The 24,854-nt window shown below is 39.5% G+C and overlaps 2 protein-coding genes across 2 annotated transcripts in view; one reads left to right on the top strand and one right to left on the bottom strand.

Moving 5' to 3' along the window:
* LOC132877956 (tripartite motif-containing protein 16-like) overlaps nt 1-24,854 on the bottom strand; it is a 471,908-nt gene that overhangs the window by 85,281 nt on the left and 361,773 nt on the right. The gene's annotated exons all lie outside the window — the stretch shown is intronic.
* LOC132878617 (tripartite motif-containing protein 16-like) lies at nt 8,394-10,567 on the top strand. Its single transcript, XM_060913679.1, has one exon. It carries the CDS (start codon nt 9,977-9,979, stop codon nt 10,541-10,543), a length of 567 nt encoding a protein of 188 aa, XP_060769662.1. The 5' UTR covers nt 8,394-9,976; the 3' UTR covers nt 10,544-10,567.

Genomic DNA, 24,854 nt, shown 5'->3' with positions numbered 1-24,854 from the left:
TTTGAGACTGAGATGAAGGTTCACGTTCCAGCAGGACAATGATCCTAAACATTCTGCGAAAGCTACACTGGAGTGGTTTAAAGGGAAACTGTAGCAGTTCAGTATTGGTGGGTGGAGCACAGAGGACGGCAGGACAGAGATCAGGTTCAAAATAGCGTTTATTGCCACACTTTTCAGTCAAACAATCTTTCACATAAATAGACACACACACACACGGCTGGCATCTTGTTCAGGGGTGAGCTCCTCTGCTCTCACTCTCCCTCCTTAAGTAGGGCGCGGTCACTGGGAAGACACAAACACAGGTTAATTGCTCTCAGGTGTAGTGATTCTGCCACTTACCTTCCCTGACTCCGCCCTCTTGTCACAGACTGGCGCTTGACCATGCCCCCACTGCCACAGAAACATTTAAATGTCTTGGAATGGCTTGAACAAAGCCCAGACCTCAAACCAATTGAGAATCTGTGGCATAACTTGAAGATTGCTGTACACCAATGCAACCCATCTAACTTGAAGGAGTTGGAGCAGTTTTGCCTTGATGAATGGGCAAAAATCCCAGTGGCTAGATGTGCTAAGCTAACAGGGACATACCCCAAGAGACTTGCAGCTGTAATTGCAGCAAAAGGTGGCTCTACTAAGTATTGACTTTGGGGGGTGAATACCTATTCACACTCCAGATTTCTGTTTTTTCACCTTAATTATTGTTTGTGGCACAATAAAACAACAATTTTCACCTTTAACGTGGTTGGCATGTTGTGTAAATCAAATGGTTCTAACCCCCCAAATCCATTTTAATTCCAGCTTGTAATGCGACAAAACAGGACAAACACCAAGGGGGATGAATACTTTTGCAAGACACTTTATAATGGTGCAAGGAATTGATCCAGAAGGTGGCAGCAATGCAATAATAAGGATGCTGACTGCCTTTCAACACAAGAAAGAAGAAGAAGAAGCAGACAGGAAGTGTGAAACCTTCAGGAGTGTTAGTAAATCTCAAGTGGGGTATTGACAAAGAAACAATGGTTATTCTCTGTAAATCTTTAATTTTATCATGTCTTGATTATGGTTGGGAAGTTTATGATACTGCATGTATTTCTAGGAAAAGACAGTTAGATGTTATTCAAAATCAATGCCTTAGAATCTGCACTGGTGCTCTTCAATGTACTCCTATCTCTGTTTTGGAGAGAGACTGCTCGATTATACCTTTGGACCTAAGAAGAGAATTCAAACAAACTCAAAGTGCAATTAAATATAGATCTTTTGAAGATCATCCAACAACAAAAAAACGTTTTTTTGGCAGAACAAAATTGTGACCTTAATCTTCACTTTTGTCCTATATTTTCTAAAGTTGTTCATTTGGTTTATAGTCTTCCGGTTCCAGCTTGTAATCCTTTGGTTGATCCTTTTCCATTCTGGGAACCCCAATCTCCAAAAGTTGACTTGGATTTAGTCACTAAAATCTCTCAACAAGAGGATAGTAGTTGCTGCATGTTACAATCGGCATTAGAACACATTCAACTCAAATACATTCAACACTTAGATATATTTACTGATTGTTCAAAAAAATATTTTGATTGTGCATCTGGCGTTGTAATTCCAAGTCTAAATATTCAAAAAGATTATAAAATCTCAAATGGTACTATTTTTAGAGCTGAGTTACTAGCAATTACAAAGGCTTTGGAACTTCTTATTGATAAACCTCGCTTTCAAAGTGTGATATTTTCTGATATTCCTTGTCTGCCTTACAAAAAATTCAAAAGGAAGATAACAACATAGAATTATTAGCTTTCCGATATCTTATGTACAAGTTTTATCTTATGGGTGGTAAGGTTGTTTTTTGTTGGATTCCAGCTCCTGTGAGTATTAAAGCAAATGAAATCGCTGATAAATTGGCCAAAAGATCAGTAAATAAAACCTATTATGACATTCATTACCCTTTTACCACTTCTGGTATTAAAAAAACATATCAAAGATGCTATTTTTACAATATGGCAAGACTGATGGGAAAATTGCCAAACTGGTAGATTCTTCAACCAACTTGAACCAAATATTGCAACACATACCACATATTCTGACAGAAACAAACACAGGAGAATTACAAGACTGAGATTTGGAAAATATCTACTGAATGATACACAATTTCTTTTTAAAAAATAACCTCCAGTCAGTGTCCAACTTGTGGTGTAAAAGAATGTCAAACACCTGCTTCTGGACTGCATCAAATATCCAAACGTTCATGAGAAAACTATTGAAATAATGAGAAATAAACAATTAGAAATTAAAATTAAAAACTTACTTTTACATAAAGAATTTTATGATGACATAAGTTTATTATTGAAAAAGAAAAAAAAATTAATTTTGAAAAAAAAAACCCTTGTATTTAATGTGTGTGTGCTTGGTCACAATATGTGAACTAGTAGTTCCAATCCTGAAAGGACGCCAAATCGCTTCAAATGGGAGCGTCCCTAAAAGAAGCTCAAGTTAGTAAATCTCCTCAGCTGTGAGCCGTGTTTATTCTGGATAGATCTCCTGTTGATGATCTCGCCTCGTCTCTGCCTTTCCCTTTGATTTTAATGATATTTCTGGTAGATGGGGTTTGAAGCCTGCACTGACTGGGATTAGATAAAGTCTTGTGTTAACACTACTAGCAGATTTCTTTCTTCTGCCTTTCAGGAGATTCATTTCAGTCTGTTAACAATGTTAAAATGACCCGTGTCAGTGTGGGATTCCTCCTGGTTCTCCAGTGTTCTCCTAGCTCTCAAAGACACATCTAATGACTGATTGAGGCGACTCAGGATCTCTGATCTCAAACATATTCATCTACCAACTTCATTTCCATCTCAACAATCTGTTCATGAGAAAGAATTCTTCATCAACCCAGAATAATGTTCTTGATAAAACATGATGTCAGGAATAAAACAGGATGAGGCATGCTGCTCCAGGAAACTAATCTGCGATGAGGTGGTGGGATGTGACCCAACACAAAGTGGATTAGTTTCCATTAACAGCACGTCATGAAGGGTTCAGGCACTCGTGAAGGCTGGAGCGCTCATACTGAGTGAAATGGAGATTATGTTTAATAAAGATCCACTTTTGTGATTTCTATTCGCAATAAACAATGCAAAATCAATAAAATATAGTTTTCTTTCCTGACAGCTGTGTCCTCCTCACTTTTAAAATGGCTCCAACATTCTTTAGGGATGAAGATCAGTTTAAAGATGTCACGAGGAAAAAGCTGCTCAAGTGAAACAATTGTAATTTATCAACAAGGCTGAAAGTTGTGCTTGAGGTGTCAGTAGGTGGAAAAGTCCAGAAAATTAAGATCCATTCTGTGAGTATTTCATGAAATTAATCCTAATCAGTGCGGCTACATGGCTTATATTTCTGCACTGAAGGGAGATGAAATGGTTAATAGAGGAGTGTTCATGATCTCTCTGTGTTTGTGCTCCTCCTCTTCCTCTATTGCTCTTTCACACACAGAACCAGGAAGTAACTCCTCATTTCAGAGAAAACAAACTGTTCTCTCTCTCTCTCTCTCTCTCTCTCTCTCTCTCGTTGTGAGTGCAGGAAAATGGCTGAGGCCAGTATTTCAGTAGCTCAGGACCAGTTCATGTGTCCAGTGTGTCTGGATCTCCTGAAGGATCCGGTGACTATCCCCTGTGGTCACAGTTTCTGTAAGGTGTGTATTAATGGCTGCTGGGATCAGGAGGATCAGAAGGGCGTCTACAGCTGTCCTCAGTGCAGAGACACTTTCACGACAAGGCCTGTTCTACGCAGAAACAACATGCTGGATGAAGTGGTGGAGAAACTGAAGAAGACTGAAGTCCAAGCTGCTTCTCCTGCTCACTGTTACGCTGGACCTGGAGATGTGGAGTGTGATTTCTGCACCGGGAGAAAACACAAAGCCGTCAATTCCTGTCTGATTTGTTTGGCTTCTTATTGTGAAACTCATCTGAAACCTCATCTTGAACGTCCTGCTTTGAGAAAACACACATTAATTGAAGCCTCAGCAAAACTCCAAGAGAAGATCTGCTCTGAACATAACAAGCTGATTGAGATCTACTGTCGTACTGATCAAACCTGCATCTGTTATTTGTGTACGATGGATCATCACAAAGGTCACAACACCGTCACAGCCGCAGCAGAAAGAGCTGAGAAACAGGTGAGAACTAGAAATCTTTCCAGAATTAAATCATCTTAATTATAGTTTCCCATCTAGAAACAGGTGCTTTAGTCAGTGATATGATTTGAACTTTAATTTCAATGTGTGTCTCAATCAGAAGGATTCTGTAAAAGCTGATTAAAATTGTCTGTGTTCTGGTGAACAGAGTGTTAAATTTATCTTCAGTGATGGTCGTAATCTGGTTCGGGGTGGGTTTCCTGATAACGTTGCCCTTTAGACCTAAAGAGAGAGTTGAGAGACTCTCTTAAGGAACGAACGTTGTCTCTGTGTGTGGTTTTCTGGAACTCATTCATAAGAAGGAGTCTAAAGAGCAACAGGATGAAGAGCGTCTTTGCAGTTCGCGTCCCTGATATAGGCATTAGTAGCTGCTAAAGGCAATCGTACTGTCGTTGCTGAAGGCATTAGTAGTTGCTAAATCCAGTCAATAAGGTCACATGGTGCTTGTTTTTAACGAAAATCTAATGAAATATAGTGTTTTAAAATAAGATAATAGATATATAATGTGGTAATTAATTAATGAAACTATTTTATGTTTTTCGCAATTTTTTTCTTCCAAGTGTGTTTTTAATGAAATGAACAAATGTTCACATGAAAGAATGACCAAATAATAAGCTAAATGATGAGGTAAATGTGTTCCCCGTGCTCGCTCATTTCACTGTTACCCCCCGATCATGCAGTCAGGATTATTTCAGCTGTTCTCCACAGTGCAGAGTGGGCCATGTTCTCCCTTATAAGTGCACAGAGAGAGAGAGAGAGAGAGAGGGGGGTTTTGATCTGTGTGTAGTGTGTACCGAAGGAGGTTTATATATATATATATATATATATATATATATATATATATATATATATATATATATAGTCAACGTTCTATATAAGGAGGTCAATTCAACCTTCTTAGGTACACACTACACACACACAAACATTTCTCTCTCTCACACATACACACCATTAGAGGTGCAGAAATGTGTCTCATTTATAACACTAAATTAGTTAATCACTCGCCTAATGGAGCTAAATTTGATTAAAATATAGTGATATAAATGTGACATTCTGATATCCATACGTAATTCCATAACATACTGAAATATATTCATCGTGTTTTGTGTATATTTATTTCATAATTAACAGAGCTGGACAAAGAACCCAACTTCATTACTTAAGTCAAAGTACAGATCCCACTGGGCAAATGTTACTCCGATACAAGTGAAAGTTGGACAGTCAAATTTTTACTTCAGTTAAAGTACTGCAGTATTTGCTTTTTAAAATCCTTAAGTATTAAAAGTGCATTTTCTGTCAATGCATTGTTGTATTATAGCCACAACGCTTACAAAACCTAATGCCTCTGAAACACCTGACTGGATTTACTGACTAACTTGTAGAACCTGTAGAATAAACGCCTGGTAGAATGTTACAAAATGAAACACAACTGAACTGAAAAAGACCCATTGTCATTTTCATTTTTTTTATTGTAACCCTCCTCCCCACCGCCACAAAGCAGCATGGTAGTGTTCTGACCCGGCTCTGGCAGTGTGTGCACACATGTATGTGTGTGTTAATCAGGAAGACAGTGGAACAGCTGTAAATGCAGCTTGCTCAGAAAATAAAAAGGACAATCCAACCTGATTAAAACCCAGATCCGCACCTCGAGCTTAATAACGGCCCAACAGCAACTCTGCTTTAAGCAAGACAACAAAAAAAAGGTGCAAGACCATCATCTGACATCAAAACAAAAAATTCCAGCAGTTTGTTGTGACTGACGAGTACAATACTGTCCATCTCACAGGTCTCACGTGCGCACGTGTGTATGTATTCATGCACATATGAATCTCCCTGTGGAATTAAAAGTGAACGCTATTCATGTTAGTGTAACTCCGTTTCTACATGCTAACTAACAGTGTCCAAGTTAACTAGCTATGTGTAAACATTAGACGTGGACAAGGTGATGGCAACTTGGCAAATCCATAGAAAGCCATTTGACGAATCAGACTGTGTAGCTATTGCAACGTAATCGCGAGCTCTAAAGCACAGACAACTTCACTGCAAGCTTTCTCTTGGAATAAAACGTTTATATCCCTCAATATGCTTCTGCAGGTTGGATGGTGAGTTTTTGTAGGCTGTGATGTGCTCCGTTTTAGGCAAACAAAGCAAACATTTAAAATGAAACGACTCTTTATTCCTTTCAGAAAACTTAACCATCGGTTCTAGCTATAGAACTGTGGGTGTGTGCATTCCCCAGAAGAACCGCCTCCTTCCATTCTGCCATCAACTGATCGTGTTAAATAATGCTGCGGAGAAATCATTGATCTTGATTTTATCCAGTCTATGGACGTGACGTGACCCTAGTGATTACTGATAGACTGTCTCAGTGTCACCTGCGGAAAAACCAATCACGTTTTAGAAAAGAAAAAAAACATCCAGTTTCAAAGCTGCTTCATAGTAACGAGTAACGAGGACCTTGATAGAAATGAAGTGGAGTAAAAAGTACGATATTTGTCTTTCAAATGTAGTGAAGTTAAAGTCATAAGTTTCCACAAAAAATAATCAAGTAAAGTACAGATACTCAAAAAGTGTACTTCAGTACAGAACTCAAGTAAATGTACTTCGTTACTGTCCACCTCTGATAATTAACTCGATGTATTTGCAATGTAGAAGAAAACTAATTGAACACCACCAGCAGATTCAACCCCAGTTTCCCCCGCTGACTGTGAGAGTCCCTCAGAGCCGCATGCGCATTCTGTGGATTCGGCAGCGAGCGAGTCGCTCTTTGTTTTGAACGAGTGCTCCGGGTCTCTCGTAAATTCCGAGCAAACTAAAGGACGACTTGTGCTACGATGTCTCATCTCATCTCATTATCTCTAGCCACTTTATTCTGTTCTACAGGGTCGCAGGCAAGCTGGAGCCTATCCCAGCTGACTACGGGCGAAAGGCGGGGTACACCCTGGACAAGTCGCCAGGTCATCACAGGGCTGACACATAGACACAGACAACCATTCACACTCACATTCACACCTACAGTCAATTTAGAGTCACCAGTTAACCTAACCTGCATGTCTTTGGACTGTGGGGGAAACCGGAGCACCCAGAGGAAACCCACGCGGACACGGGGAGAACATGCAAACTCCACCCAGAAAGGCCCTCGCTGGCCACGGGGCTCGAACCCGGACCTTCTTGCTGTGAGGCAACAGCACTAACCACTACACCACCGTGCCGCCTGTGCTATGATGTTGTTCGGGAAAACCACGCTAGCTTGATGATGGATCTTAAGAGGTCATTTAAAACTCTCTTGGCCTTAAGAGGCTTTCGGGAAACCCAGCCCAGATCAGTTAGTGAACATTTCTCTCTCTCTCTCACACACACACACACACACACACACACACACACACACACACACACACAGAGTACATAACCTTCAGAGTGAAACATGAATGTACTTTGAACTGACATTAATATGGAACCAGTTCGCTCGTACTGTATAAAAAGCTGAATGTATTTTATTTGTCCTCAGAGTGAGTTAAAGGAGGAGCAGATGAAATCCCAGCAGAGAATCCAGGAGAAGCAGAAGAAGGTGCAGGAGCTGAAACAGGCTGTGAACACTATAAAGGTGAGCAGTGAGCAGAGACAGAGCTGCTCCTAGAAACACACACAACATGGACAACGAGTCATTTACAGTCCCAGTAAGAGAGGGAATGATAGATGAGCTTTAAATCTTGTGTGTGTGTGTGTGTGTGTGTGTGTGTGTGTGTGTGTGTGTGTGTGTGTCCTAACAGCTCAGTGCACAGACAGCAGTGGAGGACAGTGAGAGGATCTTTACTGAGCTGATCAGCTCCATGGAGAAAAAGCGCTGGGAGGTGACGGAGCTGATCAGAGATCAGGAGAAGGCTGAACTGAGTCGAGCTGAACGACTCCTGGAGCAACTGGAGCAGGAGATTGCTGATCTTCAGAGGAGAGTCACTGAGCTGGAGCAGCTTTCACACACACACGATCACATCCATTTCCTCCAGGTAACACTCACTGTCTGATCTACAGAGCCAGCTGTTCCTCACACACTCTCTAAAACACCTCTCATTAAGGGAACAATAAATGTCCCTGTCTGACATCACAAGTGGGTTTTACATTTCATTTGCTTTCTGTAGGTTTTAGCTTCTGGACGTCACTCTGCTCCATTCGACAGACCATCATTTCACACATCCAGCGTCACTGTCCATCAACATCTCTCATTTGATGGAGTGAGGAATTCTCTCTCAGATCTGAAAAAGAGACTCGAGGAATTCTGTGAGGAGGAATTCAACAAAATCCCTCCACATGGTAAGAGGAGCTGTTCCTGCTGGAGAAACACAGTGATGTGTTATTTCTTAGCGATGCTCCTGCTTTCTTTTCTGCAGACACTTTATTCACCCGACACTTTGAACTAAAACACTGATTTAAAATGAATAAACTGACTGGATCACTTTAAACTCTTTCCATCTTTTACACAAACTCATGTTTCTATTTTTCTCTCCACAGCTGCAGCAGTTCAGATCATTTCAGAACCAGAACCACAGAGCAGAGAAGAGTTTCTGAAATGTACATCTAACACACACACACACACACACACACACACACACACACACACACACGTCTAGGCCTGTCATGATCATAAATTTTATTGGATGAGATATTGTCTCAGAAATTATTGCGATAAACAATATTATTCAAGACAATTTTATGCCACTAGTAAAATAATAATGATCATGCAAATACACCCTTTCATAGAACAGTAAACTTTTTAATTAAATCAACTTATTCAATTCAACAGTGGAACGTAAACAATAAATATGAATAAATAAGCTAAAGAAATAAAACAACAATCAAACAAAACCACTCACAACAAAAACAATAAATAAAATACAATTTATGGCTCTTAAAAATTGCACTGAAGTGAATATTAACTTGGCACAGGGTAATAAAAAGACATTCTTTTCTTCACAGGCAACATTCTGCCAATCCAGTTTCTCAAAGATTAGTAGCCAGATCAACAAAAAGTGCAAAGTAACAACGTATTGCCAGCTGTCATTTGGATAAAAGTAACAACAATTAGAACGAGATAACATGTAGGCAAGGGCGTAGGTTTGGTATTAACATTGGTGGGGACAAAAACCCAATGCCAACCCCCAGTGGTGCCAACTTCAGGTCAACATGAGAGGGTCACAATATTTTTCTCCGTTGTGTTCCACCAAAAGAGTCTCCATCATCTCTCCAAAGGCCAGACTTTTAACATTTGAAGTTCAGAACTGTAGTAATTCATGAATAATAATAATAATAATAATAATAATAATAATAATATGATATCCAGTTGATTAACTGCAAATCTTGCATGTGATGATGAACTTATTCTACCAATTTGCAGATGTGTTTTCCAAGCGAATAGCGCACTGACTGTCGGGAGGGTGTATGTTCCTTTCCCTCATAAATGGAAATAAAACCCATCCGGAGCCTTAAACACTGCGTTCCATGAGGCTGGCAGGGGGAGTCGCTCTCTTCTGTGGGATCTTTAACTAGTTTTAGAATGCTAGTTTAAGCTGATATGTGATTGATCTAACGGTAAAACAGCACGAGGGCTCGAGAACTTTGACAGGTAACAATTTTACTTGGCAACAGAATGTATCTGAATTCTGATTGGTTGTTATATTATTGCCCTTTTGTTGTGTTCTTGAGCCCAGAGTGGGGGGAGGGGGGAGTGACAGGGTTCTACAGAGAAAAGTTTTCACTGCAACCGAACTTCCTCTTTTCGTGACCACGCCCCCTGCATGGATATTCATGTTCACATTGTTCAGTTTGTTTTTCTCTTTTATTTTAGATTTCTGTTATCTGACTCTGGATCCCAACACGGCACATCGTCGCCTCATTCTGTCTGAGAAGAACAGAGCGGTGAGATGCAGTGAGAGAGAGCAGCGTTACTCTGATCATCCAGAGAGATTTGATTACTGGCAGCAGGTGTTGTGTAAGGAGAGTATGTGTGGACGCTGTTACTGGGAGGTGGAGTGGAGCCGTGCTGGTGTGTCCATATCAGTCTCATATAAAGACATCAGCAGGAAAGGGCGGGGTACAGAGTGTCGGTTTGGACTCAACAATCAGTCCTGGAGACTGTGGTGTTCTTCTTCTTCTCTCTCATTCTGGCACAACAACATTAAGACTGATCTCAGAGTTCCATCACCCTCCAGAATAGGAGTGTATGTGGATCACAGTGCAGGAACTCTGTCCTTCTACAGCGTCTCTGACACGATGAAGCTCCTCCACAGAGTCCACACCACATTCACTCAGACTCTATACGCTGGGTTCTGGTTCGACTTGCATTCTACAGTGAGATTGTGTGATCCAGAATAAAAGTGTGTAGTGTTTTCTGTAAAATTCCTGCACGTTGCCACGTTGTTGCTCAGTCGTCTGTTTCACTAGAACACAATCCAGCTGCACAAAAACACTCATTTTAATATTTAAATTAAAACAGATGAATAATTTAAATTAATTAAAAAGGAAATGTTAAAAATTAACTGTCAGACAAGAAACTCGTCAAGTTTAAAAAGAAAATGGTCTTATGACCTTCGCATTATAAAGTTGTGTTTGTTTCATATTAAGCAGCGTCTCATTAAATAACTAATAAACAGTAATAAAGCCAGAACAGAACAACATTTTAAACCTGTTCAGGTCACACTATATAAAAATAAAACATCATTTTTGGAATGAATTAGATTTTTCTGCTTGTGTTCTAAGATGTAAAATCCACATTCACTTTTTCAAATCTGAAGTTGTTTCTAAACCCTGAGATTTGATTGTAAAACATTGAACAATATTTAAACTCCATTAGAACATCCAGTACATGATCGGTTCAGGCTGCCGATGTCGTGTTCATCCCATATTCAGCCTGGATGATGATTGGCCCGCAGATAGAACCTTATAAATCCAGGTTTATCTGTGAGTTTGCGATTTTTATTCAAATATTACAGTCAAAGCTTTGCAGAATAAAAGATAAGAGCACAGGAGAATAAAGTTTCCCCCAGTGATGGAGTTTCTGTGCTGAACTCATTTTCAGACAGAAGCAAATTCAACCTTTTCCTGAGAGTTTCAGCAGCTGGATAAATATTGTTCAGTATTTTAAACTGAATTTCTTTCACTGTGGGTGAAATTAGCCGTCTAAGATAACTACAGTGTGTATTTGTTAGCGTTCCTCCATCATCAGTTATTCTTTTATTTCTTTTTTTTAAATCAGGGAATAGTTTCCATTTTAAAACATTTCTAATTCCTTTGTTATTAGATTTTCTTTCACCAATTTCCACTTCACCGATTTTCAGTTCAGGCAGTTTGACCGACACCTTTGAATATTCAAGGGTATTTTTTATCGTGAATCTTAAGGGAGGTGGAATAGCTCTACAAATTTGATTAAATTCTCTATGGACACATTTTAAATGAAACTTTTCTACAAATGAATTAAATTGCATTAAATGTCCATTTTCATCCATTAGATCAGTAACATCTAAAACATTATCATTCCATTCTTGTTGAAATAAAGTCTTCCTATTAATAGTAATGGTTCTATTATTCCACAAGGTTAAGTACGTGAGCATTTGTGGACATAAATAATTTTGGTGAAATTGGGCAGCCTTGTCTGATTCCGCGTAACATCTTAAATTTTGGTGTCATTCCAGGGTTAAGGGAGCTATAACTATAAATATCATTGTGAAATATTTTAATAACCTTGCAGAACCCTTTTCCAAATCCAAGAGTTTTGAGTTTTATAAACATAAAATCGTGCTCCACAGTGTTGAATGCTTTGAAAAAGTCTAGAAATAAAACGAGACTGATTGAATAATTGATTGGTAATCAATCATATCCAGAATCAGTCGGACGTGGTTTTGAATATATCTTCCCTTCATGAAGGCTGATTGATATTCGTCTACAAGTTTTACAAGTCCATGCTTTAGACGATTAGCAGATACTAAGGCAAGTAATTTATAATCATTGCATAGTAAGGTTATAGGTCTCCAATCGTCTAGCAACAAGAAGTCTTTTTTGGGTTTTGGTAGCAAGGTTATTAAGCCTGTCTTCATCGTCGGGGATAAACATCCTTTGTGAATGCATTCTAAAAATGCTCTATCTAATATATATTTTTTTAATATCCACCCAAAAGTATTTTAAAAATTCAGATGTTAAGCCATCGATTCCTGGTGATTTACCATTTTTCATTTGTTTTAATGCAATTTCAATTTCTGTTATAGTTCATTCCTCATCAAGTGTATGTTTGTCTTCATCCATTTTTTTGATGTCATCATTGATGGGATAAAATAAGATGTCACATTCTGATTTATTAAATTCAAGTTACAATAAAAGAGCCAAATTCCATCCTGTACTCATTTCTGATCTTCTATTATATTATCATTGGTCATAAGCTTACTCATTTTTTTCTTAGTTTGTCTTTGTTTTTCAAGTCCGAAGAAATACGATGAACTTTTTTCACCCTGTTCGATCCATCCAGCTCTTGATCGAGTGGAAGCTCCATTTGCCTTTATTGTGTACATTTCGTCTAGTTGAGACTGCAGTGACTGTAATTCTGAAATGTTTTCGAAGGATAGTTGTGTTATTTACTAATGTATTAATCTTATCAATCAGATCCTTTTGTTCTTGTCTCCTTATATGTGAAAGTTTTTTACCCATGCAAATTGCTATTTGTTTGACCTTAAACTTAAACCATTCCCATTTACTCCTATCAGACATGTCTAACTCTTCAACCTCCAAAATAAGAGACTTCACCTGATCACAAAATTCACCGTTCTGTAATAAGTTGTGATTAAATTTCCAGATATTAGGAAGGATCTTATGTTGCTTAGACGTGAATAGGTTTAGACTAATCGTACAATGGTCTGTGAGCGGAGAGGCTGAAATTTCACAATCTAAAATATCATTATACAGCTCACAAGAGATAAGCCAGTAATCTAGTCTCGAACACTGACCGTTTCCTGCAGCATTAAACCATGTATATTGAATACAAGTTGGGTTTGACGACCTCCAAAAATCAATTACATTCGTTGTTCATAAATTCAGTATAATGTGGCTGTAAACAGGTTGTGGATTCCTGTGAGGTATTCGATCTCACCATGAATCAGGGGCTATGTTAAAGTCTCCGCCCATTATCACTTTTACTGAAGTATATGATGTTTTCCATTCGTTAACAAGTTTACTTCATTCCTCTGTTATGATTTTGGGTACAAATAAGGTTCATTTGGTTGTGCTTAGAACTGTGATATTGGTGAATTGCTCCTAGAGGGAACAAAAGGGAATTGATAGCGGTGCTACACAGGCACTTACGGATGTATGTGCAGGGGAGAGTGGGAGAAGCAAACTGGGAACAAAGCCAAATCACAGGATGAGAATTGTAGTGAAAATACAGGCAAGGGTCGGTCGATCGGCAAACAGAGCAATGTAGGCAGGACGAGAGAACGAGGTAGAGAAAACGAGAACGGGTGGAAATAACTAGAAAGCAGGCAGGAGGTAAACGGCTCGGTACAACAGGAGTGAACACTGAATGATACTTTGCAACTCAGGAGAGTGTGAGAGAGGCTTAAGTAACTGAGCTGATGACTCAAACGAGAGACAGGTGTAATTAATAAGCAGGTGATAGAGGGCGCTGTGATTCTTGGGAGTTGTAGTTTTGAGAAGCCATGTTTGTAGTCTGTTTCAAGTTGCCGCTCCCAACGCCATTACTGACAGCAGGCACTTACAGATGCAAGCGCGGGAGAGAACAGGGGTGTCGCAAACTGCAGGCTGAGGCAAATACGAAGAGCGAGAATCATAGTCAGGAACAGGCAGAGGTCAGTCGAATGGCAAACTGAGCAACATAGGGAAAACAGTAAGACAAAGTCGAGACTAAATGCAAACACTGGTCAATACAGGAAATCAGGCAGAAATCAAATGACTCGGAAAAGCTGGGCACAGAACACTAAACAATACTTCGCACTGGCAGTCTGTGAGAGCTGAGTGTATATAGGCGAGGTGATCACTGATGCATGGGAGACAGGTGATGTAATTATAAGTCAGGTGATAGAAGGCACGGTGTCTCTTGGGGACTGTAGTCCGGATTGGCCATGTTTGGAGGCTGCTCTGAAATCATGTTTTCAGTGCCGTTACTGACACTCCTCTGCGACCCATTCCCCACAGTCAGTTAATTTGCGTAATCTTTTCATCAAATACTATTTTCATTATTATTAGCTTTATTTTGAAAGGACATTTGTGTTTTTTAGTTGCTTACCCCTAGCTGTCTGTCTCTTTGTAAATATGTTCTCTGCCACGCCCGTTACAGTCAGGTGTTGGTTGAAATGTTCACGAACTCGTCTGACCAGATTACAATCCTGAATGATGACAAATAGTCTTCAGCATGACACAAAACATGTAATAAATTCTAACAAATTCCTTTTGAGGAAGACAAATATTGAAATACAAGTTTAAATCCGATCACTAACTGAAGCAGTGAAGTTGACAATCCCAAATCAGAAATCGTTTGGACAGTATGTAGAAGTTGAAATCAAAACTGAAAACAGTGAGTTGTAAATAATCATTGACCTGTATCACACTCAGAACAAAACAAGAGCACACTTTTTAATATTTTACTTCATGATTTTTTTTTTTATAAACAGGTATTTCACTTTTGATGCTTGCAACATGTTTGAGAAGAAGTTGGCACAGTAAAGAATTTACCATTTTATAAGGTTTCCGTTCCTTCTCACAACACTTAAAAGATGTTTCAGGATTGAAGACACCAAGTGATGAAGAATCAACTGATTTCAACTTTCATAAAATCTCATGAAATTAATCCTAATCAGTGCAGCTACATGGGTTATATTTCTGCACTGAAGGGAGATGAAATGGTTAATAGAGGAGTGTTCATGCTGGCTCACACTAGCCGCTCGCATGTCCGCAAATTGCGAAGTTTTATTCCAATTTGCGGAAAGAAAATAATCTGTATTTGCATTTTATGCGAAAGTCATTTAAAGTTTAAGCAAAATCCATCAAACAATTGTGATTTCTCAAGATAAACAGCACCTTTCATGTCCATCTTCGATGTTTTGATTTATAACCAACGCCCCTGAGTTTCGAAGCTTCTTATTGGTTGACCGCAAATTACGTCTTCCAATAGCTCGGACCTTACATATAAAATGATCAATTTCCGAGTTGCGCTGATAATGTCGGCAATTCTCGCTCATTAGTGAACAAGATTATAGCGAGGTTTGTTTAAAATAAATTATCCGACTTTACGTATGACAAAAACTTATCTAAAAAGTGAAATAACATATTAGAATATTCTGTTAGCTTTCTCAGTTAGGGATAAAAAGACGATATAACCATTCTAAAGATGTATTTTCTACATAATATCAACCCTGACAGAACTTTGGAAGAACTCACAGATGAACCAGGATATATCGACCAAGTGTACCTTGTTTTCAGAGCGTTTTGACGCACGTGGTTCAAAGTTTTGACTGCAAGTGTTTCATTTGAGAAATTAATGGTGAATATCATTATATTTGGGGTATGAGATTAATTTATAAGAAACAACCACTGATTTTAACTCCCTGATCTCCCTTCATCCTACCCATAAAGACACCCCCCTCCCCCTAAACACACACACACACGGATCTCAATTACACACCCACACAGGCCAGTCTGAGTCGTCCTTGCAAGATGCGAGTTGATGAATTCTCCACAGCCAATGAATGAAAATTTTTGTGAAAACAATGCTGATGGAAAATCAATTGAGTTATGATAGGGGTTCTTTGTTCTAACTGCATTTGATCAACCACCTGTTGAGTAATATTGTTGAACAGCAAGGGAATATTTCTTTCAACTTGCCCGGCATGGCTAGTGACGTATGAAGCTTAGTGTAGAGCCCTGGTTCGCTGCTAAATTTCAGCATTACATACTCTAGTCTGTTTTGGGTTGCTGGTCGACCTTGTTATGTCACTGTGAGGAGAAAATTACTATTCTTGAATATTCATCTGAGTATTACATATTAAAAATCATCTCAATATCAGTTTTAAGAGTTTTTTCATTGGTTTGAGATCCTGCCTGGAACCCCCAGCTTGTGCCAGACTCACAAGTTCTGGTTAATAGCCCAGGCAGCAATGTATGAAATCAAAGATTTATCACACCCATAGGTGTGATACATCCCTGATAGAGTTGGAAGCCACTCACCATGCAGTTATGTTACACAGCCAGACAGCATACTACAGAGGGTGACTAAGGGCTAAAAGGTGCATAGATAGCAAAGAACGCAAAGCACATCACACCAGATGTTGGATATAATTATAATGAAAAATATGGACTCCGTAAACCAGATTAAGCGGGTTAAATTAAACACACAATTTCATTACATATATACAGTTGATGAAATGATCAAAATAAGAGGATTCAAGAATAAATAAGCATGCTATGAACATAAATCAAGAACATGGAAAGACAAAGGCAGGAAACAAGCTTGCAAACACTATTGAAACACCAACAAACTACAATAACAATTCATTTTTCAATATTATGTCAGTGCAAGAAACATTTAGAAGTATAACATATCTTGCTAAAAAGAAAATTGTTCTTTTAGCATGTCTTGCTAAGCGAAATTGCAAATTGCTAAAGAAAAATTTGAGTCTTTAGCACTTTTCGCTAAAACAATTTGGGTCCTAGAGTGAGCACAGCCATGATCTCACTGTGTTTGTGCTCCTCCTCTCTCTCTCTCTCTCTCTCTCTATTGCTCCTTCAAACACAGAACCAGTTCATGTGTCCAGTGTGTCTGGACTCATTTAAGTGACAATGATGTAGACATTTTCTTTTTCTTAAAACTGTGTGTTTTATTGTATGCTGATACTATAGTACGAGCAGAATCTGCAGAAGAACTGCAATTTGCGCAAAATGCAGTACATAGGTATTGTCAGGAATGGGCATTAACTGAAATGTTACAAAAACAAAGATGGTGATTTTTTTTCATGAGGTAAAGTACGTAACTGTCCCTGTACTCCTGTAGAGTTCGTACAGCATTCTGCAATAATGCAGACGCTTTGAGGAGATCAATGGTCTTCTCCTGCAGTAACTTTGAGATGGCATTAGTGCACTCCAAAATCTTTGTCTGAAGGCTGATTAAAAATATGAACTGAAATTTAGTAATGGCCTGTTTAAGTGCATCTGCCTCATCTCGTTCATTCCTTTTCTCGCTTGTAAGTGAGAGCTTTAATGACGTCTCCATATCTGTACTTTAACGCAACAAGCGCATCGTAGCGGGAGGACCAGCGGGTTGGGCAGAGGTGTTTCAAGGTTATGTCCCTGCTCTCTGGGCTCAATAAGTCGCCAAGTAATGCCCATCTCTTAACACTGTTGGCAACCACATCATGAAACTGTCTAATCTCTGGGATAGTTTTGACAGAATCATTGTTTCATAGTTTTGACAGAGGTCAGTCGAATGGCAAACTGAGCAACATAGGGAAAACAGTAAGACAAAGTCGAGACTAAACGCAAACACTGGTCAATACAGGAAATCAGGCAGAAATCAAACAACTCGGTAAAGCTGGGCACAGAACACTAAACAATACTTCGCACTGGCAGTCTGTGAGAGCTGAGTGTATATAGGCGAGGTGATCACTGATGAATAGGAGACAGGTGATGTAATTATAAGTCAGGTGATAAAAGGCACTGTGACTCTTGGGGACTGTAGTCCGGATTGGCCATGTTTGGAGGCTGCTCTGAAATCATGTTTTCAGTGCCGTTACTGACACTCCTCTGCGACCCATTCCCCACAGTCAGTTAATTTGCGTAATCTTTTCATCAAATACTATTTTCATTATTCTTTGCTTTATTTTGAAAGGACATTTGTGTTTTATAGTTGCTTACCCCTAACTGTCTGTCTCTTTGTAAATATGTTCTCTGCCACGCCCGTTACAGTCAGGTGTTGGTTGAAATGTTCACGAACTCGTCTGACCAGATTACAATCCTGAATGATGACAAATAGTCTTCAGCCTGACACAAAACATGTAATAAGTTCTAACAAAATCCTTTTGAGGAAGACAAATATTGAAATACAAGTTTAAATCCGATCACGAACTGAAGCAGCGAAGTTGACAATCCCAAATCAGAAATCGTTTGGACAGTATGTAGAAGTTGAAATCAAAACTGAAAACAGTGAGTTGTAAATAATCATTGACCTGTATCACACTCAGAACAAAACAAGAGCACACTATTTAATATTTTACTTCATGAATTTTTTTTTTTTATAAACAGGCATTTCACTTTTGATGCTTGCAACATGTTTCAGAAGAAGTTGGCACAGTAAAGAATTTACCATTTTATAAGGTTTCCATTCCTTCTCACAACACTTAAAAGATGTTTCAGGATGGAAGACACCAAGTGATGAAGAATCAACTGATTTCAACTTTCATAAAATCTCATGAAATTAATCCTAATCAGTGCAGCTACATGGGTTATATTTCTGCACTGAAGGGAGATGAAATGGTTAATAGAGGAGTGTTCATGATCTCGCTGTGTTTGTGTTCCTCCTGTCTCTCTCTCTCTCTATCACTCCTTCAAACACAGAACCAGTTCATGTGTCCAGTGTATGGAGTGAATTTGCTGACTTTACTATCTGTGCCTGTAGAAATATTTTGTGCTTGTAAAAAAATTTCGTCCTTGCGTGAAAAACTATTTTGTCTGTGTGTCAGAAAATGCACGGGTGGGGGGGTTCCTTTTTCTACAGGCACAAATCTTATTTACAAGCACGGATTCTTTTTACGAACACAACTTTTGTATGGGTTTAGCCAATCACCATGTTATCCCAATGTAGCCAATCATCACACTGCTTATTGACCTTCCAGTCAGCCAATCAAATAGCTTCCCTCCTGGTAAGCATCAGACTTTGTGCGACTGCTGGCCTTACACGGTATTACAGAAGGCTTAGTCAATGCATGCTGGCTGCTCATCTGAACACAAGTCGTACCATGGCATTTATATGCATTTTTCTATTTATCTATGCCCCTCCCCCCCAAAAAAAAAAAAACAGCAACACCATCTGAGCTAGCAGACTTGACCCAGTTCTGGGTTGGATGGGAGATCCCAACAGGACAGATGATCGTGAAGTTAGCTACTGGCTCGTTGTACCTGAAGGCCTCAACATGCTTCTCAACTTTGTACATCCCTGGCCATTTTCAAAATTACGAGGATTTTGCAATGAATGTTAGATATTCAATCAGCTCAGCACAGACCAGATTTGGAATGGTATAATTTCATCAGTAAACATGAGTGAGGCCTACACCCCAATTCATGTACGTACTGTATGTTCCAAGTCAGTTCATTGCCCACCTACACTGAACTTGGTGTATGTATGTTCCAAGTCAGTTAATGTTCCACTGCCTTTCACATTGAGTATTCACTTTTTTATTATTGTTTTTTTGATGTTGCATGTACACTTGTACAAATTCTGTGCCACATATGTAGGCAACATTTGAGGATTGCCTGCTGCCCTTGTACAAACCTACATTGAAGTGTTTTCCCCTAAACTTGTGCCAATTATAGAAAACGTTTTAACATTTGAAGACAATGTTAGTTTTGAAATGTTTTCAATTCGTGTACACTTGCGTGTTTTCTACAGATATAAGATTGTCCACTACCTTTACATAACTTGATAACTGCGTTAATTTTCTGAATATTGCAGTGTTATACCTTCTAAACTTGTTAAAATAAACTCAGTTGTTGAATTACAGTGTGCCTTATTGTACAGATTACCCCCACATCATTGGCCAAGCAGGTAAAATGGTAAATAAAGATGTCTGTAAACTAGCTTAGCTAGAGTGCTCCTGCAAGGTGTCAGCTATTTGAGGTAGGCATTCAAAACATCACAATAAGCATCCATCTTCATTGATTTGTAGAGTATATAGAATATAGAATTTCTAAAACAGGATGGTGCATGACATTAAAATGATTACACAAGATTTTGTCAAGCCAAAACAGGGTTTATTTTAACACCAAACAGAACATTTTGTATTTTGTCAGAGAAATGAAAATCTGTCAGACAAAACAAACAAAAAAAATTACTGTCTACAATTTGTTGCTCACCCTGGACATAACCCTGTTCTTCTTTCTCCCCTGCAAAAAAAAAGAAATGCTGGATAAAAATGACATTGAGGAAACATAATCCAGAAAACTTTAACTGAGAATAGACTGAGAAAAATGAACAACCATCAGATAGAGATCACACCCATAACTCTCTGAGGCTGCTGTCGGGTCCACTGTTTGCTGAAGGGCTGCCATTCCATTGTCATCCAGGGGACAATCAATTGATGGCAGGACAACACCAGTGTGGGCGTCTGGAATGACACCCATGCTCTCCTAGTCTTCAGGCGTAACACCAAGCCCCTTCAATGTAAATGCAGAGCTATGTTTGTAAATGTACTCACTCTTCATCAATACACAATACAAATGGAAGTGTTAATCTGGATTAATACTCAAGGTACCTTTGAATTCTTAAGCACATTAACAATGTTAGTGTCATTGCAATGACCTATCAAACGCGACAGAGCATTTAGTACCTCAATGTAGTCTGGGGCCTCGACAGGTGTTTGGATCATGCCCATGGTCCACAGCTGGTTGGGAGTACGGTTGCTCTCTGTGCGCATCGAATGACTGTTCCACCCTTCAATGAATGCATCCAGATCCCCTTCCCACCCTTACCTTAAAGGACCCATGGCATGGTGGTTTGTTGATGCTTTAAACGGGCTCGTGGAGGCTTCCGGATGTTATATCCGCAGCCTTTCTCAAAATGAACCCTCGGCATGTAAATATAACCTCCTGGGAGAAAGCCCCATTTCAGCACTTTTCCCAGTGTGTCGTTTTGCTAATGAGAAGCAGGAGGCGGGGAAGGGTAGAGGGTGGGGGTGGGCCATGGGGGGAGGGGGAGGGGCTTGACCAAGCTGCGCACACACATACTCGCTGCTATCAGCGCCTGTAGCCACGCTGCTAAGACAAAACCCTGTTCTCCCTCGGACTCCTTTCGTAAACTCAACGTGACACAGAGAACAGAGAGTGAGAGTGTTCAGAGTGGTAGTTTATGAACGTATAATACCCTAGGCTTGAACACGCACTCCATTACCAAAGAGGATAGAAGCAGCAACTACAGCAACATAGCGCTTATCCAACAGAAGACATGCATTGTGGAGCAATAGTCAAACATAAGCTCATAAGTTACAGTCAATTTCCAGACTAAACTCAGTTTAACAGAGCATGCTGCATGCTCTTTAGTTTTGTAGCGCAGAGTACCTGGCTAACTGTAGGAAGCGGTTAGCTGCACAGCTAATGTAGCCATTGCTAGGCTAACGCACCGATTTTAAAACACGGCAAAACGACCAGTTATACACTTACTTGTTGGGTGTTTGTTGCTGATGCGGCAGGGATGCTTGGTACGGACCCAGGCTTCAGTGACAGTTGATGTGCAAAACCTGCCCTGTACTGTCCCAAGTTGTGGAAACATTCCTCAGGAAAATGCTTCCAACAAACATACATCGTCTTAGGTAGACTCGACGGCGTATTATTGGAGTAAATAAAATTAAGCCACTGCGTCTTCAGGGGCTCTCCCGTCGGCAGTAAAAACAGACTCTTTTCTGTGTTGTCACATCCATGTACAGCGCAATTTCCATGTTGCGCTCGCTTAGGTGATGCCATGTTGTTGTGTCCTCTATGGTCTCCTCACTACAACTGGGCGGGCAATCCATACAGTGGGTGGGAATCCAGAGGGGGGGCGTGGGGATCATCTCCCTTGCTGACGTAGTAAAGGGAAGAGCTTATCAACGCGCCGTTTTGACACGCCATTCTCAAATGTTGGGCATAGTTTGGTTTACACATTATGAAATTTCTAGCCACTGGTGTGACTTAAGAAAGTCAGAGGAACTCATTTTAACGTTAAAAAACCTCAGAAAGTGAAAATTTCATGCCATGGGACCTTTAACAAAGAAAAGACAGACAAGAAATGCAAAAAGCAAGCACGTAATAATTCCAGTTGTAGTTCTGAAGTGAGACAAGACAATATTTTAGCTTTTAAACACTTACAACAATGGATGTACTAACGATTGTAATTCACGTTTGCTTGAGCAGACAAAACTGCATCTCTGCTCCTCGGGCGCAAGCAGGCAGCCCACTACTCCTGAATAGCCCATCTTCACTAACTCAGTGGGCCACTATGTGTTTGTTTTTCATTAATACAAGGTTCATACAAATTCGGAGACGGAATTTGCCAGCATTTATAGCGTTATGTATAGGAGCAGAATATTATTCAATGACTCGGATGGTTTTTTTTTTCATCCGGGGTAAGGCAGGAATACAGTGTTGAACGAGATGCCTTCGATTTGTGTTATAAACTGTAAAAGTCATCCACACTATATAAATATATTAAAACAGCGTTACGTAGGAGCACAATGATGTTTATCTTCATCCTATGGGTGTGGATAAAAGAGTTTGATGCTGCTTTAATTGGGACTGAAAAAGTTTGAGAACAAGCGGTAAAAAAAAAAAAAAAGAGTAATTTACCGTCTTAAGCGATAAAACACCCAGCAAGTTAGCAGGGGTAAATACTTTGTTGTACAGGGCTACAGAGTTCACTTCCCACTGTTGCCGTTTCGTCTCTCATGGAATGCAGTTCTAGACATGATCAGGTCAGGTCACAATCTATGGGTCAGGTAGAAGTGGTGTGTCCGAGGATAGTATTTTCAGAACCTTCTTTGGTATCCACGCTGTTTAAATCAAGGCGGCAAACTGATTGGCCGGTGAGTAAGACGTTTGGTGATTGGCGACTTTGGGATAACATGGTGATTGGCTAATCCATACAAAAGTTTCGTGTTCGTAAAAAGAATCCGTGCTCATAAAAAAAAATTGTGCCTGTAAGAGAAGGAACCCCCACCCCGCATTTTCTGACACAAAATATTTTTACAAGCACAAAATATTTCTACAGGCACAGATAGTAATGTCAGCAAATTCATTCCATAAAATTGGTCCTGGAAAGTCCTCGAGGTGTGGGAACCCTGCTGCCTGCACACAGTACTAGTATTAATAGTTTTTTTTTTTTTCTTACATGAAAGCTGGGGCATTTATATTGTATTTTAAGGTAACTTCATGTTGTGCTGTGAGGTTCTATGCACTTTAACTTTTGAACCAACAGGTGCATTTGGATAAGTAAAGCCTATTTTTCTGCATTTTTGTAGTCCTGGTAATCTTTTATATTGGTCAAGTTGTTTATCGGACCATTTCTCAGTGTCTTTGTTTTTTTAATCAATAGTTTTTCAGTAATGACTTAATATTTAACATATCAAATAATTTTAATCACAAAAAGAGAAAATCGCAACAATTTCTTGCAACTTTCACTTCCTCCCGCAATGTAATCGCAACAAAAAACTAAAAACCACCGCAACTTTCATCGTAATTTTTTGGAAAACCCCCCGCAACATCAGACATTTTAGCCCGCAACAATCACAAAAAAGGCCCGCGGAATCCTGGGGGGACTGGATAAAGGTGCCTTACGCGATTTCATCGGAAATTCCTTGAAACCTACAAGTTTTCACATGATTACAGACTAGTTGACCTATATATCTCTCATTTTTGCTACACATTCTTATCATGGTTAAAAAAATAAAATAAACTCCTATGAAATCAGGATAGTTGAGGCTTTTCTTGGATTCAAGATAACTGTGAACGCATCCACTTCTGAACTGGAGGGCCAAATTATTAGCTGCATTGAAGGGAATGGCTTAGATCTCTCCAGATGCCGTGGACAGGGTTATGACGGCGCAGCGAACATGAGCGGAATTTATTCTGGTGTTCAAGCGAGAATAGTGGAGCAGGAGCCCCTTGCTTTGTACGTGCACTGTGCGGCTCATTGTCTGAATTTGGTACTGAATGATTCTGTCAAAACTATCTATAGTTCTGTCAAAACTAATTTAAACTTGTATTTCAATATTTGTCTTCCTCAAAAGGATTTTGTTAGAACTTATTACATGTTTTGTGTCACGCTGAAGACTATTTGTCATCATTCAGGATTGTAATCTGGTCAGACGAGTTCGTGAACATTTCAACCAACACCTGACTGTAACGGGCGTGGCAGAGAACATATTTACAAAGAGACAGACAGCGAGGGGTAAGCAACTATAAAACACAAATGTACTTTCAAAATAAAGCAAATAATAATGAAAATAGTATTTGATGAAAAGATTATGCAAATTAACTGACTGTCGGGAATGGGTCGCAGAGGAGTGTCAGTAACGGCGCTGAAAACATGATTTCAGAGCAGCCTCCAAACATGGCCAATCCGGACTACAGTCCCCAAGAGTCACAGTGCCTTCTATCACCTGACTTATAATTACATCACCTGTCTCCCATGCATAAGTAATCACCTCGCCTATATACACTCAGCTCTCACAGACTGCCAGTGCGAAGTATTGTTTAGTGTTCTGTGCCCAGCTTTACCGAGTCGTTTGATTTCTGCCTGATTTCCTGTATTGACCAGTGTTTGCGTTTAGTCTCGACTTTGTCTTACTGTTTTCCCTATGTTGCTCAGTTTGCCATTCGACTGACCTCTGTCAAAACTATGAAACAATGATTCTGTCAAAACTATCCCAGAGATTAGACAGTTTCATGA

This window comes from Neoarius graeffei, chromosome 2 (assembly GCF_027579695.1).
Source record: "Neoarius graeffei isolate fNeoGra1 chromosome 2, fNeoGra1.pri, whole genome shotgun sequence".
NCBI lineage: Eukaryota > Metazoa > Chordata > Actinopteri > Siluriformes > Ariidae > Neoarius > Neoarius graeffei.
Note: the sequence above shows the minus strand (reverse complement) of the source record. Positions and strands in the feature narration are given on the sequence as shown.

Excerpts from the sequence above, each read along its gene's own strand:
- LOC132878617 (XM_060913679.1), top strand. The coding sequence starts at position 9,977 with ATGTTCACATTGTTCAGTTTGTTTTTCTCTTTTATTTTAGATTTCTGT.